The sequence below is a fragment of the Cimex lectularius genome, unplaced genomic scaffold (genome assembly GCF_000648675.2).
Source record: "Cimex lectularius strain Harlan isolate CLEC.00 unplaced genomic scaffold, Clec_2.1 scaffold43, whole genome shotgun sequence".
NCBI lineage: Eukaryota > Metazoa > Arthropoda > Insecta > Hemiptera > Cimicidae > Cimex > Cimex lectularius.
The window spans coordinates 2,622,639-2,643,359 of NW_019392661.1; the positions used below are offsets into that span (position 1 = coordinate 2,622,639).

The 20,721-nt window shown below is 34.4% G+C and overlaps 1 protein-coding gene across 1 annotated transcript; it reads left to right on the forward strand.

The window, feature by feature from the left end:
* Window positions 1-2,858: 2,858 nt before the first annotated feature.
* On the forward strand, window positions 2,859-16,430 carry LOC106672540. The gene is made up of 13 exons (XM_014404064.1): window positions 2,859-2,995; window positions 11,100-11,229; window positions 11,290-11,436; window positions 11,606-11,772; window positions 11,828-12,034; window positions 12,096-12,314; window positions 12,409-12,607; window positions 12,661-12,862; window positions 13,548-13,725; window positions 13,778-13,894; window positions 15,277-15,425; window positions 15,866-16,106; window positions 16,170-16,430. The coding sequence occupies exons 1-13, from the start codon at window positions 2,975-2,977 to the stop codon at window positions 16,386-16,388; spliced, it is 2,196 nt and encodes a 731-aa protein (XP_014259550.1). The 5' UTR covers window positions 2,859-2,974; the 3' UTR covers window positions 16,389-16,430.
* Window positions 16,431-20,721: the final 4,291 nt, after the last annotated feature.

Here is a 20,721-nt window from a genome sequence, read left to right on the forward strand (position 1 = left end):
CATCTCGTGTTCAGCTTCTTTCAATTCATGGAATTCCGGAAAGATCCAGTTTAATTGACTACAACAGCCCAAAGAAATTATGACAAAATCAAATACAATTATTGAGATGGCTCCATAACCTTATATTCATGGTAATCCCAAAATATGAGTACAATTCATGAAATCAAACTGATCACTCGACATAAATTGTAATTGATGATGAGCTATAAGCTCGAAATCTCGATGGGTAAAAACAACTTGCTGTGAGACGGAACTATCTTTTTTAAAAGATCAAACTGATCATGGAAGTTTTTCAAGCTGAATAGCACGCAATCAATGCCTGTACCATATACAATATTAAAAGAATGTATCTTATCCAGAATCTTCCCATAAAGTCACACAGCAAACAGCCTGAAAAGCATTATCATGTAAAAAGGGGAAATTAAAAAAGTATCGGTGAAAACATCTACTACCTGGAAAAGTACTACAGCCAATAAATTGTAAGTTGTAGTGTACCATGAAGGCACAAAGGATGGGGTCCACGGTAGCCTTGTGGTTAGGTTTCCGACTCGTATTTGCCAAGCAAGCGGTCTTGTGTTCGAATCTCGGCGTATTGTAAGTTTTCTTAAATGAAAATATTATGTAAAATGTATTTACACCACTCGTCAGAGACACTAAAACGGGCAGTTAGACATATGTGATCTTATACGCAGGAATTACTTTACTTTAGGATGAAGAAAATGCTACACATATTATCTTCTAATGCCCAAGAACCCGCTTAATGAAACGTAACCAAGGTTACAGAGAAAACCTGGGAAAAAAATTTGCAATGACCAAAAATTACCTACTACTTCTTAAAAGAAGGATGAAGTTAATTGAATTGAATTAATGAAGTAGGAAATGTACAATAAACGCAAAGTGCTTGAGAAACACAAACCCCCCCACCGCTCACTAGTATTCTTCTGGTCACCGTCATAAAAAAATAGGCGTCGTGCGTACAGCTTCATTCTTTTACAAAGTACATCACTCGAAATGTGTGTTTCTCTGAATTTTGATATAGTTTAATATCCTCTTTCGTAAGCGTAAAGCCAGAGTTGGGCGTAATTGATTAATGTTTTTAATCACAATTAAAGATTAATTAATTTTCAAACTATTCACGATTAAAAAGTTAATCGTTAATCGAACTTTCGATTAATGATTAATCCGATTAATCATTATTCGAACGTGTGATTAATGATTAAATGAATCGTTAATCAGATTAAATGATTAATTTATTGATTACTTAAATTGTCATTCAACGTAATTATTTACATAACGACGCCACACCGGGCTTTTACTCATATAATTTTTGACAACAAAAAAGTACAACATTCGCCATGTAAAGGCTAGATACATTCGTTAAATATTTACGATCTACGATCTGTATAGTTAATCATGATTAAATATAATTTATTTAATATTATATTTTTCTATATAAACCGTTAATAGTTTTGTATTTTAATAATAATATTAAGGAATGTGCGGAGTGTAAGGATTTTGATTTGACTTATGTTTTGATTATAATCATAGAATAATACTTTATTCGTCATACAATGCACGACTAAATACTATTCATACTACAATACGAGCCTTCTTCGGATTTAAAACCAATCCTTGATCTTCTAACCGTAAATTTTGGCGTATTCAGTCAAAGAACAAACAATCGATGGTCCATCAAAACATTTAAAAGTGATATGAAATAAATTCTAGTTATTCTAGTTAGACCATATTGAAAAAAACTGTTCTGATAAAACCCTAATGCAGTAATGTTTAAATGTTAATGATTAATCATTAGTTAAATAAAACTGAAATTGGATTAACGATTAACGATTAATTTAATGAATCTCAAATTTGATTAACGATTAACGATTAATTTAATGAATCTCAAATTTGATAAACTATTAACGATTAATTTAATCTATTTGAAATTTGATTAATGATTAGCGGTTAATCGTTAATCGAGCCGCTAATGATTAAATTAATCGTTAATCGTTAATCCAATTTTAGATTGGAATTTGTCCAACGCTGCGTAAAGCTCATCGCTACCTAACAAAATCTCAACTAAATAATCTCTATGATTATAAAACTCATATAATTCTTGTGAAAAGTTATGTAATTTTGAGAGATTTCATAAAAGTTCATAGAACTTTTTTTTTGTTAATTCAATTAGTTAGTTCAATTACTGGTCGTCTCAGAAATAAAAATTCAAAATAACTGATTTATACACATACATAAAATCAGCAAACTGATGAAGAAGAAGACTGAAGGGAAAGCACTGCAAAACTGAAATTTATATGTGAAGCGTAACGAAATATTTTGCACAAAAGAAACAAATAGTTGTATAAATATTACCCATTTTATTTTCCACAGAATTTAGTTATTTATTTATGGGTAAATTATTGATAAGGTATCATGTTTTGGATATGGCCTGGACCGAGGTAGTTGGGCGAAGAAAACTGAGCGTATATGAATATTCAATATATTGTTCCACCATTTATGTAACTGATATGGGAAGAAATCTGCAAATTTAATATTTTGTCGTAACATTACTAACATGTTTGTAAGAACATTTTTGATAAAACATTATATGAAACAATCATTTTGACATCTGGTAATATAACATAAGAACGAATAACGACATGATTCTGTAATAAATCTTAATATATTTACAGATATTTAAATAATTATGTTTTAAATGTTAGCCATAGAAAACTGTCAACATTTATACATTATAAATAATAATTTTGTTTTAGTTGGAGCGACGTTTAAGTTATTAAATATTTTCAATTTTTAGCGGGAAATAATTAAGACTTGTGCATGGACATGTAAACAGTTTTATAGTTTTAACCAGCTGACTAACACTTTATGTTATTTTTAGGTTTTGTGTTCTCATAATTTTATAAATCAACTTCAATATACAGTCAATTCTATTAAACATAATCTTACTTTTTCCACAATGGACGAAGGCGTTGGTGATGTAAGTTTTTATACAATTTTATAAACCCGTATTGGACTGTTCTTGCATCAAATTTTGCACATTGTAGATATTTTTTAATCATAACTAAAATTTAGTTTTCTACCCAGAAACACTTTATGCTCCAAAGAACAAATTTACATAAACATATATTGCTTTAACTAAACTTAAAATACATAAAAGGAATGATGTGCCAAGGGAAAACTCCGACGTGATCTATTACAAAATAAATGTGAATGTGTTTCAAGTACTGCTGGAACTTGTCTTATGAAGGTTTTATTTGGTTTCGTTTATTGAGTTTTCTCGTAAAGTATTATTTTCACCTCGATTCATCGATAATTCTTTAAATCATCTCACATAGCTGGTGACCAAGTAGTATTTACAAACGTTTACATTAATCGTAATTTTAAGAATGTAAATATGTATACTTGTATTTATTTGTTTTTTATATAAATTTATTTACTTATGCGTTTTACAGATAGTCCTATGAATGTTAACCATTTATATTATTATGTGTTATTTTCATTACCGACTAATATTGAACCTTCTGAATGTTGAAGGTTGAATCCCAGTCTAAGAAAATAGCATAAAACGAAAACGTGAAAAATTATATGTATTGGAATAGAGATTATAACCCATGTAGAAGGGAATTGTTCTTCAATAACTTAGTAAAAGATTTCCATTGGTTTTTGACCTACAAAAGTCTGAAATCCTCTCTTTTGTTATACAGGATCTTTAAGGTGAAAAGTAAAAAGTTCTTTATTGGTCAGATAACTTTTCTGTTGCTATTTTCTTAAGCTCTTTATTTCGAGAGAAAAGGAGAAACTATTGTTTGCGGGGAAGAAGAGCTTTAGAAACGTTTAATTTAACTCAGAATTGTAAGAAGACCGGGCAAGTTTTCCCGAAGGCGGGCATTAAATTGTTTGGCATGGAAAAAGGCAAAGAGGTAGATCGAAGGAGTCGAGGGGAGCTGAGAGAGAATGATTGAGGGAGACAGAGGTTAGGACAAGAGAACAAACTTGAAGTGATTGATCAGAAGCAAAACTTCCAAGGAGACAGACCGCACAATTTGAAATTAACTAAACCTTCAATCTCTCCGCTGGAAAAGTTTGTCAATATCTCGTGCTTCGATCAAACTTTCACTGAGTCAAGGTTTCTAACAAATGTACACCGAGTGGCATTCGATCCAGTTGTAACTGGAACGCCATTTTACTGAAATAGGGGGAACAAAAATGTAAATTTTGCGCTGTAACACTGGGAAATTTCTTCTTTTTCTTTGTGAGAAAAAAAAAAGCATGCGGACTTTATTAAAAAATGATGCAATAATGTTAGTTGCATACATGAGAGGAATATGAATCTCAATATGCTTGAAAAGTGGAGCCATGGACTTCTACGCTCAGACGCTTCAAATTATTATTACTTTAGATGTTAGGTGGAATATTTCAACTCTCTCATTACCCTTCTCTTTCAACGCTATGAATTCGTGCGTAGGAGAATCTGAATTTTATATTTGGCAGAACATATTTTTCCAAGAAGTCTCCTTTAAAGTTTATTAGCCTTTTTTTACACCGTTAAACTTTTACGATGACTGTGTAAACAATGAAAATCTATCCCATTTTAAATATATACAATACCATGAAGCAAAATTTAATGAACTTGAAGAACCTTTTTTTCCCTAAAAATATAATTAAATTGGAACCGAAAGTTGAGTTAAAGATCTTGGACAGAAATGTTGTACTGCCAAAATCTTCCCAAAAGTTCATATTATTGCTGATCCAGAGCTGAATTGGTACAAAGTTAGCATTCCGCACGCGTCGTTAGAGTCGTGCTTCTTTTCCCGAAGACATATTGACATCTATTTTAACGAGTAATTAACAAGCAGTAAGTACAAGTGTGTATATATAGATCTTTCATCCAAACTGGAATCTATCTGCACAGGCTGGATTATCGGCATAACCCGAATTCTGCTCGATCCATTATCAGACATAAAGGTAAACATTTCCGAGTCAGAGCGTCTTTAACGTCGGTTATTATTTTTCCCTCCATTTTATATCCTCTTATTAAAAAAAAAGTGCACTGTTTTTAAATTCGATGCAACGATAAATGTGTATTGGTTCATACGACAAGTAATGACTCGTCTAACAAGCACCATAGACAATGAATCGAAAACTTCAGCAACGTCGGTTAGGAGGTTAAGGAGCAGGCCTGGCAATTCACCCAAAAAATCAAAAAAGGCTCGAGACGCTACTCACCTTACGCGAAATTTGGCCAAAGAAAAGGCCGATCAGACCACGATTCAACTAAAGGCACCAGTATCGCTAAAGCGGCCCATAGACGGTCACTATTTTTGTACAATATAGATTGCACAATAATTTAGCGGTTGCCCGTTAACGTTCAATAATATTGTACAAAATTTTGTTTGTGCAATGAACTTGAATAGTTTGAAGGTGATATTGAAGTTTGTGCAATATTTTGTTACTACTTGTTGTACTTCACAAACTGATCGATATTGCGCAATAATGCCAAAAGACGGTGCAATATTTTCCAGGTTGTACAATATATTTTCAACTTTTCGTCAATCATGCAATGTATTGCACAAACTTTCAATATCGTCTACACACGATCAATTAAATTGCACAACCCAAAATATTGCGCAATAATATTATTCGTCTATGGGCCGCTTTAGCAGCCAAATCTCCGGTCCTATATCCTTCGAAGAAACGAAGTCCCCGTTACAGCTCTACCAGAAGTGTTTACTAGCCACCTATTCGCTCCTTTAAGTGGTCCGATGAAATAGAGAATTCATCATTCCGATTTTAGAAGTCCGTACTCACAAACCTCCCTCCATGTACGTAAACACGTCGAAAACATTGCCATGATGTGGAACATTATCGCAACTAGTGTGAAAATACAAATTCACTACAAAAGAGAAGATCTCAATTTATCATCGCTTTACGACTGAAAGCTAGAGAGGCATTTACTGATGTATGACATAGCTCAAGCAGCGTGTAGCTCTGATTACCACAAGTTCCGTTACAAGAGGAAAAAGCACCGAATGGTAATATGGAATCTGCACCAGACTATACACCCTGAACTGATAAAAAAGGACCTGACCCAACTTGGCCACAATGTACGGAATGTTACACCTGTAATTCACCCACCCACCAAACAGACCCTACCACTATTCCTTGTGGACCTCTATCTCAGTACAAATAACAAAAATGTTTTGAACATCAATAGAATATAGAATGTAAGTTAAAGAACTCACAAGCAGCGTTTAATTGTGCAATGCAAACATGGGCACCACACCAAATCCCACTGCGAGCATAGGTGCAAATGCGTCAAATGTGCTGCTGAGCACATGACCCAAGCCTGCACTAAGAAGCTTCGCCAGCCACTTGGCCATTTGGCAACGAACAACTACATAGGTTGCATTGTCCATAAACAACTTCATCGTCTAAGGAGGTCATACTGGCTGCAAGTATCCAACAACCCAGCAGCAATCTTCGCAGCCAAACATTCCACCTCACTAGAACTTTCGTTCTTCCAGGCCCGTCACCACACCTGCTCAACTCATATTTCTCTTATCCCCCATCTTCTCGTCCAGTCTCAGCCAAACGGCCTAAAGCCAGACGACTTTCAGCTCTCATAACGACAGCAGTGAACAGCCTCCTTCCTAAACATGCCCCTTAATGGTTCTCACACACTTACCATCCTCCTATGAAACGCGAACGGACTGACTAAAAGATGTCAGACGCCTGAGATAATTTATCTTTTTAAAATCTTCAAAATCACTTGCATATCCTCGAATCCTGGCTCCCAAAGTAGAGAAACAACGTTACCAAATCTAAGCCAACATATATTCACCCTAAACAAGAAAACACTCTCACACCTCAACAATGTTCCTATTCCTGTTGTGAAACATGCACGATACCTCGGAGATAATGGGACAAATGACTGACACGTAACCCGCAGAAACGACTCAAGCGCACAGACTGTAACACACGATTTATCATGCTAAAACGACTACTCGACATTCGATATAAACTGTCACTGCCATGCAAAAGAAAACTTTACATTACTTTCCTGATCGCCATTTTTACATGCGTATTTCAACTCTAAGCGTTCCAACCTTTACTGAATATAATCCATCCAATCCAAAATCCTCAATCCTCGGAACAATAATCAATCCCTCTCTTCTATGTTTACAATCACTCCATTCATACCGACCTAAATGTTCCTCTTGTTACTCATCTTACACGATCCCGCATCAAAAGGTTCCACTCCAATCTATCCCACCATCCGAACACGTTCGTCAAAAACCTGTCTTCCACCATATTACCTAATTTTCCTCACAGGGGGCTGAAAGTTCTGTGGCCCTACGACAACCTCATTACTTAACGTCGGTCTCCTAGGATGGAGCATATTCTACTCATCAGAAGAGATGTTATATCGGCTTCCATCACTGGCTGGTTGCTGTTTACGTTTCCAATTTATTGTTATTGTGTATATAATATTTGTTTTACTTGTTGCATCGGAAGAATGTAGATGTAAAAAAGAATAAAATAATTAAAAATTGTTCTGGAATTTTTTACAGTAATAAATTGATTTGTCTAACTATGAATGACAATAAATAATCTAAAAATCCGGAGTGCTAATTGGAAAATCGCATGGGTTATTCTCGATCTATAACGAGTAGTCTCATTGTTACATCATGAAATATATCCAACGTGACGATGGTTACGGACGGGTATTTCTTTACCCATTGATTAGTGTTTGGTACCACGAGCACACATTTATTTTACCTTTTGTGATATTGACATTATTGTCATAACATCTATAAAAATGATTTGAAGCACATTTTGTTTTATTCGATTTTTCTCTAACTGAAATTTACATATTTTCTACATATACTTTGTGACTTGTTTCTGCAAGGTGTTATGCAATGCTATATTTCATTAATATTACAATGTACGGAGTGTCGGTGCCTCAACGGTTTACGGGTTGACTCGGCGGTCATCGCTATAAGGTAAAGATTCCGGGTTCAAATCCAGGGGCCCATTCGAACCCGACATACAAATTGGCTTTTTAGTACTTAGTATTTAAAAACCCTCGTTAAAAAAATAAAAAAATTACAATGTTCACGTAGCATAAACATCCAATTATATTTACTATATTATAATCAATCAATAATATAGACACTTTTCTTCTACCGGTTCAAATTTTCTCATACATTTTTTTCTGTTCGCTAAGTTGTTCAGTCAGTCGCATTTTGGCAAATGATAAGGTCATTACTCAATAGACCAGATGGACAAATCTCGCAGTATAATAAAATTGTCTCACTTAACTAAGGTAAGACAACCGGAAACTTTAGTAAAACAATAATAATTTACGGGCTTTCCATTCGAACGTAAGTACCTCCCGATCTCAAAATTTCTAAATTGAGAGATAACAGCTTGTCGAAATGTATGATGGTAGGAAAATTATCGCATTTTAAAACAATAATTCAGCTAAATTTTCGGTAAAACCGTTTTCATCGATAGACAAATATTTTATGAAACAGCACTGGGAACGTCTACTCTCGCTAGATTCTGTTATTCACAACCATTTCTGCTTCAATATTTGTCCACCGACTTGCACGCAGTTTTTTACTGATCATGGCGCAAAGCCGAAACTAGGGTAAGTGACGTAAAAAACCCGCGAGTGTAAAGGAATCCAGCAAATGAATTATTGCTGGTGGAATTCTAAGTAAAAAATCTATGAAAATTTAACACTTTTCAATAAACAAAATATAATTCCAGGAATCAGTTTTAAGATAGAGATACACTGACATAAGATCATTTGATACAACAAAAGGGGCTTTCCTTAAAATTAGTTAATTTATTTCACATGCAGTATTGGTTTTTGGCAATATATTGGTAAACATATTATTTCCAAACACTTTTTTATCAGTCTTCTAATTTTTCGATTCCCATCGTTTTCTTGTCTTATCGTTTAAATTCCATGTTTTTAAGACTCGTCATGTTAAAACGACCCTCTAATTTCCCGACGTTCCAGCTTCTTTTTCCTCTTGTAAAAAATTCAATGTAAAATTATATTAAATTTTTTATCATCGTCGTGCTACTAATTTTATTTTTAAGAAAATTCAATTTTTCTGCCTTTTCAGCAAACGTTTTTCCTTGTAATTCCGTTTAGGCTTTTCCTCTGGGAGTTGATTGTCTATTTATTCTTCAAAAATACACTTCGTTTACTTTATCTATTTGTAAGGATCTTGGAAAATGTTTAACACATTTAAATAACTTAATAATTTTAGACTAATTAATTCTCTGAATTTAATTATGCTAGGAAGAATATTTCTTTGACATGAATAAATATATCAAAATTAAAGACCTGACAAATGTATTAATTTAAATAATATTCAATAAATATACAGCTCTTCGTGAAATAATACATGACATTAACTTGAGTCGAAAAATTATCGATTGACATCACTCCTACAATAGAGATTAATTATAATTTTACTTTCCATGGCTGAGATGTCCATTTAGATTCCGATGAGAGTTACTTGGTAATGACAGGGAAAAAGTTGTTGAACGTCACGCAAAATATTTTATGAAGGGAATACTAAGGTTTTTAAAGGATAGATATTGCGGTTGGAGACATAGATGGTTCGTTGACAATGGATCTAATGGTAAGTGTGAATTCCAAGAAAATCTGAAGTTTGGTTGAACCTCATAGTTTCGTACCCTATGTCCACATCGGTCATCGTGTTGAGGGATGGTTAGGAATGGTTAGCGTAGTTGTATATGAGCAATGATAATTAGTTCTATATGAGCAGTTAAATGACAAGTATTTTAAATCCATTTTGTTCCTGGTTTCAGGTGAGGTAGTCACTAGTCAATGTACAGACGAATGTAATGGATGTCGTTTTTGGTAGGAAGGCGAGTGAGGTTTTAATAAATTCATACAGTAGAATGATGCGATAAGAGCAGAGTTTATGTTTTGTAAGATTATAATGTTTTCTCTAATTCGTCATTTTTCGAACCGTCGTTTCAGAAAATATAGGTGTGAGTAGATGGGTCGGCTATAAAGGGAGGGAGTTTCAGGATAGATTGGCAGTTTCAGCATATGTTAGGATAATTGAGTAGTGGTGGAATGAGAGGTCAGCTGTAAATACTGAGTACAATAAGGAACCATGATCGCTATCCTGAGGGCCGCCCGTGCCCGCATTGTAAAATAGAGAGTGAAGAGTTGAGGATGAGGACGTGTGTAAAGGATATAGGTTTTCCAGAGCAAGCGCAAGTTCTAAATCTGATCGAATGACTGTTCGACATTGAGGAATACCTCCGAGGGAAGCTCATGTGATGGGAAGATTTAATTTCCACAACGCGATGACACTGTTTAACAGTGGAATGGTGACTCCTAAAATCAAACTCAAGATCCGGGATTATATTAGAGGATTCAAAGATAAGAAGTTTGCTTACAAATGAGTTTTCTATAAAGGAGTTTACGAATAATTTGCAGTAAACTGATAAGTCAATAGAAAATTTTGGTTTGTAGGTTTTTGGGGATTAGGTGAACCGTGGAAAACATTAATGGCATCAGTATGTGTGCAATAAACAAAAAAGAAACATTTATTCATATGAGCAATTATTTTGCTTTGTAATTGGTTATTTTAATTAATTAAGGTATGTACAATAGGGTTAAAATGAATATTTAACCTTCATTGTTAAACGTTGCACAACAGAAATAAAGAGTTTTATTAGGTTTCGTGGTCCGCTTGACCAATTAATATATTACAATTAATTAAGGATTTTTAGTTGAGATAAAAAAGTCAATGGCACGAGCGGGATTCGAACCCATGATCTTCGGCTAGATACCCCGCTACAATACCACTTGAGCTATCGTGACCTCGATCTACTCGGACACTAACTTCCGTCTCAACCTCACCTTTTCAATTTTCCATCCTTTTTGCCATTTTTCAAATGTCGTGTAATCTATTTGAAAGGATTGTATTTTACTTTTAAAAAGCTTTGCTGATGAGATTGTTGAAACATATCTTTACATTCCAATAATTTTAAAATTGATTTTTTACATTCTCTTCCAGTGCGAGGTTCGGGGAAGTTATGACATATGGCATTCGTTGAAAAGAATTCAGGCGGCGACTTACCGGACCGGCTTCAACTTCTGGGACATCTTCCGCGACTTAGAGCCCCCGGGAAAGCGGATAACGGCGGGTAAGAAAATAAACTTCGGAATATGCGAAGAAAACACTAAACGGACGTTTTATTGAACAGAGCACAGGTTCCTATCCGTCCTTTGCGGTCCGCTAAAGCACATCATCGGTCTGACTGACGAAGAAATCTTGAACATAGCTGCCTTCTTTCGAACAAGCGATGGGAGGGTGGATTTTGACCAGTTTTGCAGAACCATTCACGATAGCGGTATTGATTATTTATATCGATAAACATATTTGACTTCACAAAATTATATTCCCAAAACAATATTATGTTATGAATATATGTTATGAAATATATTAAATTTACGTGATAAAAGTTTGTACCGAAAAAAATATTTTCCTTAAATGTACATGAATGAAAATATTTTTTTTAGACCCCCCTGAAGAACAAGTAGGTAAGAAAATGGAGGCAGAGGATCCATATACGACCAAATCTTTGAAACCGAAATCGGAAAGACATTTACAAGTGATTCTGACTAAGATGGCCTGCGAGATTGAAAAACCTTACGTTCTTCGGCCATATTTTCAAGAATACCAAGACGTAAGGATTTTTCATTATAGAAAAACGGATAAAACGGATAAATTTTTCTTTACAGGTGAAGAAATCGTCCGGTTTGATTTCGCGTTCCGGATTCTTCAGGATCCTCGATTTTCTCGGAATCCATTTGTCAGATGACGAGCGAGAATTAATACTAAGCAAATACAGCTTTGCATCACACAACATCAAATACGCTGCTTTTTTGAAGGATCTCATCGCCATAAAAGAACACCTCAAGGATCGTGGAATGCTCGACACTTCAGGAGTACGCTTTTAAGAACTTTTCAATCAATAAATCAGTAACACCGTATGACTTTTATTTATAGAAACTGCTTCCGATTTATAAGTCCCAATATCCAAACGTTGAATTCCCGATGCTTCCCACACCGGATATGCATGCTGCAGAAATTGACTGGAATCGAATCGGCCTTAGTAGGGCCCGCACAGATCCAAAATTTCCTTGGAAAGAAGTCCTTGTTCTAGCATTCGCCAGATTGAAACAACATATAAAATTCGAAAAAATTAATCTCTGTGATTATTTTCTGGTAAATTTTAAAATAAAATCCTTTGTTTTAACTGATTATGATATGTCTCGTCGGTATTTCTGCAGTTCACTAAAGTTTTAATAATTTTTTTAAGAGGAGGGACCCTCGTGGTACAGGAAAGATACCGACATTACACTTCCGTCAAGCACTCGAATGGATAAAGTACTCTAGAAAGACGCTCACGGATTTACACCTGTCGCAACATGAAAAATCGCTGATAACCAGTCTCTACATCGATCCTGAAGAATCCGATAGATTCCTCTGGCATCCGTTCGTCAAAGATGTGTACGAAGGTTGTATCCGATGTCTCAATGCTAGTTCATAATTCTAACAATAAGGATTTCAGATATGAACATGGAAGAAGTGGCCAATTGGCCGCCAACGCCTCTCACAACACCACCCGACATGATGATCGACCGATTGCCACGGATTCCGTACCCGGAATCAGCCCCGGCGATTCTTCCCAAGAAAGAATTTTTCGAAGAGTTCTACAAGAAGGTGATAGATCGAGACGCCAACATACACGCACTACTCAGAGCAAGAGACAGGTACAGTTTTAATAAATAATATGAGGAATTTTATCCATTTTTAATTTTACTACTGCTTTCAACGTAATACATGACTGTGTTATTTTCTTTATTTATATGAAGAAAATCATTTTCATCCAAATGATAACAAAAATAATTGTTTATTAGTGGTGTATATATATATNATATATATACACACACATTGATTTTTAAAGTAGATAGATATTTGTAGAACATGTTTTAATAAAATATTAGTAGAAGAGCAAATAACTTTTTAAACAAAATATTGTTTCCAAGTTTAAATGCAGCTAACTGGTAATAACTAATGCACAGATCTAAATTTTAATCAAAATTTGGTACTTACAACAAAGTATTTTTGTGTGAAATTGTAAAAACTTGTTATGTTGTCTATTCGGTTAGAACTTGAATCTTAAACATTTAATTTTAATGTCATACAAATTATATCCCAGCATGTAAAATTATATCGAACTTAACAATTAATGCCATTATATTTAGTGGTTTATTGACCAAATTATTTTTATCAATTAATTAATTTTTTCATGGAAGGTATTGTTTGAAATGAAAAAGTTATTGTCACGATCTGGATTGGAAGACGAAGGTCGTGGATCGAATCCCGCTCATGACACTAACTTTTTCATTTCAATCAAAACCTTACATAATTAGCAATTAATGTTTAAATGTCCAGCAAAAAAGACGGCACTGTTACCTTAATGGAATTTGCTGAGGCAATGAAGCGCTACCACTTTTTGTTCTCTGAAGAAGAACTGATGTATTTTCTACACAAATACGGGATCGGTGAGGAACAGATCAACTATGAAAAACTGGCGGAAGATTTCCCATTGCGCATTGAAAAGAAAAACTTAGTGAGTATTTTAAAATGTTTAAAAATGGCTATATATTTTCAACCGATTTTAGGGTTATGGAGTGCAACAAAATGAAGAAAAAGAGATGGAGCGGGAACGGGCGGCAGCCAAGGAACAAGAATTTATGGAAAACAACATAGTGGAAATACTCGCAAAAATCAAACGAATCGTATGTCAATTTTGTAATATAGAATTGGAAAATTGTTATTACTTATATAATTAATTTGCTTACAAATATGTATGTAAAGCAAAGATGAATATTTTCGTATAGAGAGTATACAAAATATAAATAGTGTCGGATCGTTAGAGCATTGAAATGACTTTTAGCTTGGACAAAATTATAAGGTCAGAAAATAATTTGATTTAAACCAAAATGTTATGCTTTCAAATAGTTATGTTTCTTTACACTATTTATTCTTTATTCTTATCTCCATTTGTTTATTTCGTGAATTGTATATTATTTCTACCACTTTTTAAATTAATTGTTTTCTGTATTATAATAGTTTTAAGTTATTTTTGTCCATTTTATAAACTAGTGATATTTTATTGATAATTTGTTTATGAAGTTGGTAAATGCATATTTCCTTTTCTTTTCTTCTACAACGACTTATTTCATATGGTTTTTATCTATGTCTACATTCTTTAATTTTTTTGGTAAATTATGGTAAATACAAAATTATCTATATCATATATTTGTTGCAAACTATATTTTATGCATATTTCAGGAATTATGTACCGTAGGAATATTTAGAGGTCGTGAGATGCAGTCTGGTGTCTTTTAGGTTTAGAAAAACAATTGCTGTACCGTACCAACGTTTCGATATTTAGGTACTGGGATTTATAAACATTGTTTAAATTATACAAATATCTGTAAGATGTGAAAATGAATTTAACCCAATTTAGAAATGTTAGGTCTATTCTCACTCAAAGAGGGTGTTTCCTGTGTAGATGTGTCTTGTGTAAATGTGTTGTGTGTCATGTTGAGAGAGCTAGTGAGATATTCATTAATCATTGTATAAATTCATAGTCATATTTTATATGTATTTGTATAATTACATAATGTTTACAAATCCGAGGCCCTGAAGATGATCTCAATAAAGATCAAAACGTTGGTACGATAAAGAAACTGTTTTTCTAAACCTACATCACACCAGACCGCATCTCACGATCTCTAAATAATCATTAATGAACAGTCAGTACATAATACACATATAACCATGAAATAATTTATTCCTAAAAAATAACCAAAAAAAGTGATAACTTAAAAAAATATTTTTCCCGTTAAATTCAACCTTAACAATACCATCAAAAACAAGGTCTCATTATAATAAACTGACTGAAACCATTTATCATTTTTCATTATATAGGCATAATATATAACGTTTTGTTTGTTCTACTAGACTAACACTTTGGATTAATTTATCAATCTTAAATGATCGTTGACATGCTTTTAAATAAAATATATTTATGTTAAATAAATTGCATTTTGAATGAAATACTCAACGTTATTAGAATAATTATATCTGTTATTTTGCATTTATTTTATTTCAGATAATTTGTTCTCATGTGAAACTTGAGCACGAGCTGAAAAACCTCGACGAGGAAAAATCGGGCGTCCTACCTTGGTTTGTTTTTCTTTCGACGTTGGAAAACAACGGGATTTCTCTTTCAGATCCGGAGAAAAACTGTCTACGACAAGTGTGAGTAAAACGTTTTAAAGACCATCAGTTTTAATAATTTTCGCGAACCCCACAATGCGGCATGTATTAGAACGGAAATCACGGGTCTTTAAAGAAAGCCCAGGGCAGTGCTTTCCGTTGTCGGACACTTTTGAGGAAAGCCAACAAATATATTATGTTTATACGGCGATATTAAAGTCTCGAGGGTGGTGCTCACGCAGCGTTCATAGCCATAGCCTAGAGGTCTCATATCCGCGGCAAACCGATTTCATCAAATCTTCCATTACCTCGAGCATGAAGAACTCCTTGAGGCAGTGACGTTTTTTACTAAAGAAAACTGTGCCTCTCTGGAAAATAAACATAGGTTTCTCTCAGGATATATATATATATATATATTGTAGTGTATTGTTTTAAAGATTTACATTATAATCTATCTTCTAAAAGTTCTTTGTTGTTTTCAGCTTCCACAAAGACGGCGATGCTAATTTTATCGAGTACGGTTTGTTCTATCCGACAGTCGACGAAGGCTCGAACGTGCCTTGCCTCTCGCGTATGCCGCTGCATGAAGCGATGCGATATGAGAAGGAAAAAGTCGCCAAGCAGCCGCACGAGTTCGTCAATTTCGCAGACCGTGTCCGTATTTCCCAAGCTGTCAAAAAACTTTCGAGGAAGGTGACCCTTGGGAATTACGATTTATTCAAGGTACTCAAATTTTTCAGATCGTCTCTTGGGTCTATTATATACAGTGTTTCGCTGTTGTTCCAGGCTGAAGACGTAAACAATACCGGGGTGGTGGACAAGCAGACTTTCCTCCACATCCTGTTCCAATTAGGGGTCCTCCATTTGATCTCTCTTGCAGAAGCGGATTCTATCATGAAAGGCTTCGGATACGAGATCAACAACAAACTTTACATCGATTACCAGGACTTCTTGAACGCGCTGGATATCGTCTTGAGGACTGAAAAAGCAGCTCTACGCCTCTAAAATTTTCAGTGGTTTATACAAAAATTAAATTTGTCATAATTAGTTGTGGTTATTTAATAATTATCCATATGATTACTGGTATCCATTTTCATTACCCATATGTTATATTTTTTCTTTAAAATATTTTTGCTAATATGAATAATAATTTAAAAAAACAATTTGTGTAATGACTACTTAACTTTTCTTCAGAGCTGAAACTGCATACGCCAAAATCCAAAATGTGGAAAGTTATATTACCTTTTAAAGGTTTCTTCATTCTATATACTTCTTTTTTCACATTAGTTTAAATAATGTTCTCCGTTCGTGTTAACATTTATGTGATATTATATAGGGTTAATTTAGGAGAATTTATTCTGATTATTTTGTTGGCCACTTCAACGTCCAAATCACCATAGAGGAATATATTTGATGCCCTTTTTTCTACAACTTAAAGTTCAACCACAGGAACGTTAGAAAGAAGATTTACAGAAAACCCAACAAAGAGTAGATTGACCATTCAAAAATTTATTGTAATTCCGAAATTCAATTGTAAATACACGTGGAAAAATTTGTCTGTGTTTTATTTATCTTTAATCCTTTAAAACGGACCAAATAATGCTGTAAGATAATTATTGCAGAACTGTATAAGAGATAATTTAAAATAATAACGGTGGCCATTTTTGGACTCTCAGTGTAGCAAGAGCTTTGTAATCGTTGTACATCCACGTACTGGTAGATTGTCCGCAAGAATTTTAACACAACTATGATTCTAAATGAACCATTGTGCCATACCCCAACATAATACAAAGATTTGCTGAAAATCAAAATAGTTTAAGAAAGAGGCATTTGTGATCATGATTACTTAAACTCAAAAAGACTCCTGATCTCTGCTCAAAATTGTTCCAAATCAACAGGTAGAAAGAACTTATGGAGTTATTAGCAAATACCCAATCGGATTAGCCGGGATAAATCAATGTTACAGCAACACAACTCTCCAAAATATGGTGTGCACAGTCAAATTTGCAGTAGAGATGAAGTCCCCCTACCTGTCGTTATAATTCAACCACTGCTTTGTGTATGTCTCGTTTTCCGACATATTTTGCATCGATTAAGTAAAATTGTCAAAAAAGTGTAATATTTATACCCAGGAAGGTCATTCAATGAGGTTAGAGATGTCTGTTGACCAAATTGAAATTCTTTATTTTTGCTGCAAAGAACGTAGTGAACATGGATTTTGTAGCTCGTGTTGTTAATAATGCGTTACTTTTTTATTATGTGGGAGATCGTACAATCACAGTCGTACCCGTGTTTTGGCTGTAGAACTTCCGGAATCTGGTTTTGGCCAAACCCCAACCTGCGGCATTCTATGGATCTCATGGGAATGGAAAATTATTCGATTTTTACCATGTATCACTTTATTCTTAAATAATTATCAGTTATATGTTATTTTGTGAGATCCCATTACTTTCGGAGAATATAAAAAAAATAGAAGAGAATTTATTGATGGACCAAAATTTGAAGTAGGATGGAATGCAATTCCAAATAATATTGAATCTCAAGAATTAGCAAATTAATGTTGCTAGATATAAATAGAAATTTTTGGAAAGGGGTGTTCAGAAGTCGATTACGATGAAATTCCAGCACCTAGTCAACCACCAGTACAACAGGGCTGTAAATGGGGCCTAGACTGGGTGAACCAGAAATTCCGATAAATGTCCTGGACTAAACCTTGCGCGAAGTGGAAATCTCTTCCGGGGACGATCCCTGTTTATTAACTGGGAATTGTAGGCTATCGGAGACAATCCTAACATAAGTTAAGGTGTACGGTAACGTGCGAGGGACTGAATGGTACCTCATTTAGCTTTACTAACGCTAACTTCCTCGAACAAATTAGCTAACCTAACGGTAGAAGAGCTGAGTTTTGTCCGAAACGCCGGGAAACGCAATGGGCGTGATGAAAGCCAAAAAGACAGTGATGAGAGAAAACTTATAAAGGATAACTGCTGACTCACCGCAAATGACTACCAAAAGGCCTAGATCAGAAGGTGGAACGCCAAAATATGCGAAAACTTAAATCCACGCACAAATCTCCATTCGCCGAGATTGTTGTTTGACCTGCAGTGAAGGTATTTGTGGTTGTTGCCAAAATTCCTCGATAACCCTCTAGGCCTCCGTACAAATTGACCATAAAAGGGTTGCGGACAAAATAATCTAAGTAGGTTTGCAAAATAGACAAGGTTAACACAATACCTGATCGTCACCAGAAGAAACCAATGCTGACGATTTTCGGGGCTAAACCCACACTGTTACTATGGACCGGCCACGTCCTCCGGGCTATAGTTGGGGATGATATCTCGCAATCCAGCCATCACACACTATATTGCTGAGGAGAGGCAGCACCAGCCTGCTTAACACACAGCTCTTGACGTCATAGTGCCACTTTTCAATGGGGTGTGCATACAGCGTTAAAAACAGATAGAAAGAAGAAACCTAAATGCATGAAATATAAAAAAGGCCATGGGCAACTATAAAAAGGCGTATGCCTTTTTGTGATTGATGTAAAGGCTGTTTCCAACCATATTACAAATATTAAAACATAATTACACTGTATTTGTCTCTTTCTTTATATCCGTCCTCTCCCTCAAAAATACTCGTCAACTTTGGTTCTATAGTAGAAATATTTTCTCTTTGTTTTAATGCAACACTTTCTTAATATAATTAACCCTTTGAATAGTTTGACAATTACTTTAGAATAATTAATAAGTACTAATATTTTATGAAATCTCCCAAATCATATTTTCAATTTAAATGAATGTAAATCATTATGCGTTTAGTGACCGTTAGGTAATGATTATTTGGAGATCGTGAGATGCGGTCTGGTGTGACGTAGGATTTAAATTATTAAATCAAATAAAATCGTGCCAACGTTTCGATCTTTATTGAGATCATCTTCAGGGCCTGGGATTTATAAACATTGTTTAAATTTTACAAATACATGTAGGATGTGAAAAAATGTAAAAGTGGGATATTGCATCCCAATATCTGGATAAGAGAGGAAAGCAGCATATCAATGAATGCAAAAAACCCGAACAAAATTCTACAGGATTGCCTACCCACCACTTTGAACACCCACACAATGTCGACTTCAACAATCCAAAAATATTACACACAGAAAAAAGCAATTACAAGCGTAACTTTTTAGAAACACATGGAACTTTTCAAATCGTGGTACAAGTACCGATATACAAACCCAAATGTTCCATCTCCGCAAGAACGATTCGACGTTTAAAGATATATCATACCCACCACAGTATATACACAACCGTACTTCATTCTGTGGAGCTTATAATATGCACAACGTGTTGTGGGTGCCACAAAGGCAAAAAAAGTGGAAGAACCCCGCACCAAAAACAGCAGCTTCGTAACTCCTACGATGGGCCCCTTCCTATTAATATGGGACAATATAATGACATGCAACAACTAACGTTTCTCACCAACGAAGTTGCAGGAGGTTTTACAATAATTTGGTCACAGATAGAACTGCCTCAGAAACTCAGGATGATGTTTATTTTGATTATGAGTTAGAAGATGAATAACTTAAAACTTTTTACCTTAGAGCTTTTTAACATTTTTCAGTTTTGTTGTTACGATAATTAATCTAAAATTTTGACCATAGATATCATTTCAGAATTTTCGTTTTACATGTTTGTTCATTTTTGAAATTAATAATAAAATTTCGTAATCATGGTATTTTCTTATTAATTCCTTTGTTCGAAATGAGGGTTTAATGGTTTTTGGATCATGAGAATTACTCAGAAAGAACTCTAAATGTTATTACAATTATTGAATCAAGCATCAAAAAAGAAACTATTTCACCAGTAGTCATGAAACTTTAAATTTAGAATTTCTCAAATGTTGAAAAAATGGAACATCATTTTTCTACTGGACCATTTTGGCTTTCCTTTCCTTAATTATCTCCGTCTATACAATCCTGAAAAGATATCAGGCCGAACCATTCCCCATTTTTCCTATTGTCGGCTCCTTTCACCTTAAAGCAGCCGACTCCTCATATAAAAATGTCTTTCTATTCCCGACTTTCTTCCCCACCCCTCAAAATCCAACATATATATACATCAATATCTCACTAACAATCTCAACACGACACACATCAATGACACATCTACACGGAAAACAAGCACTATGAGCCTTGAAGAAGAGCTCTATAAAGATCGAAACGTTGGCACGATAAAGAAAAGTTTTACTAAAACCTACGTCACACCAAACCACACCTCACGATCTCAAAATAAGCAAAACATAATAATGCAACAGGAACTAAATAATATTAATACATCTT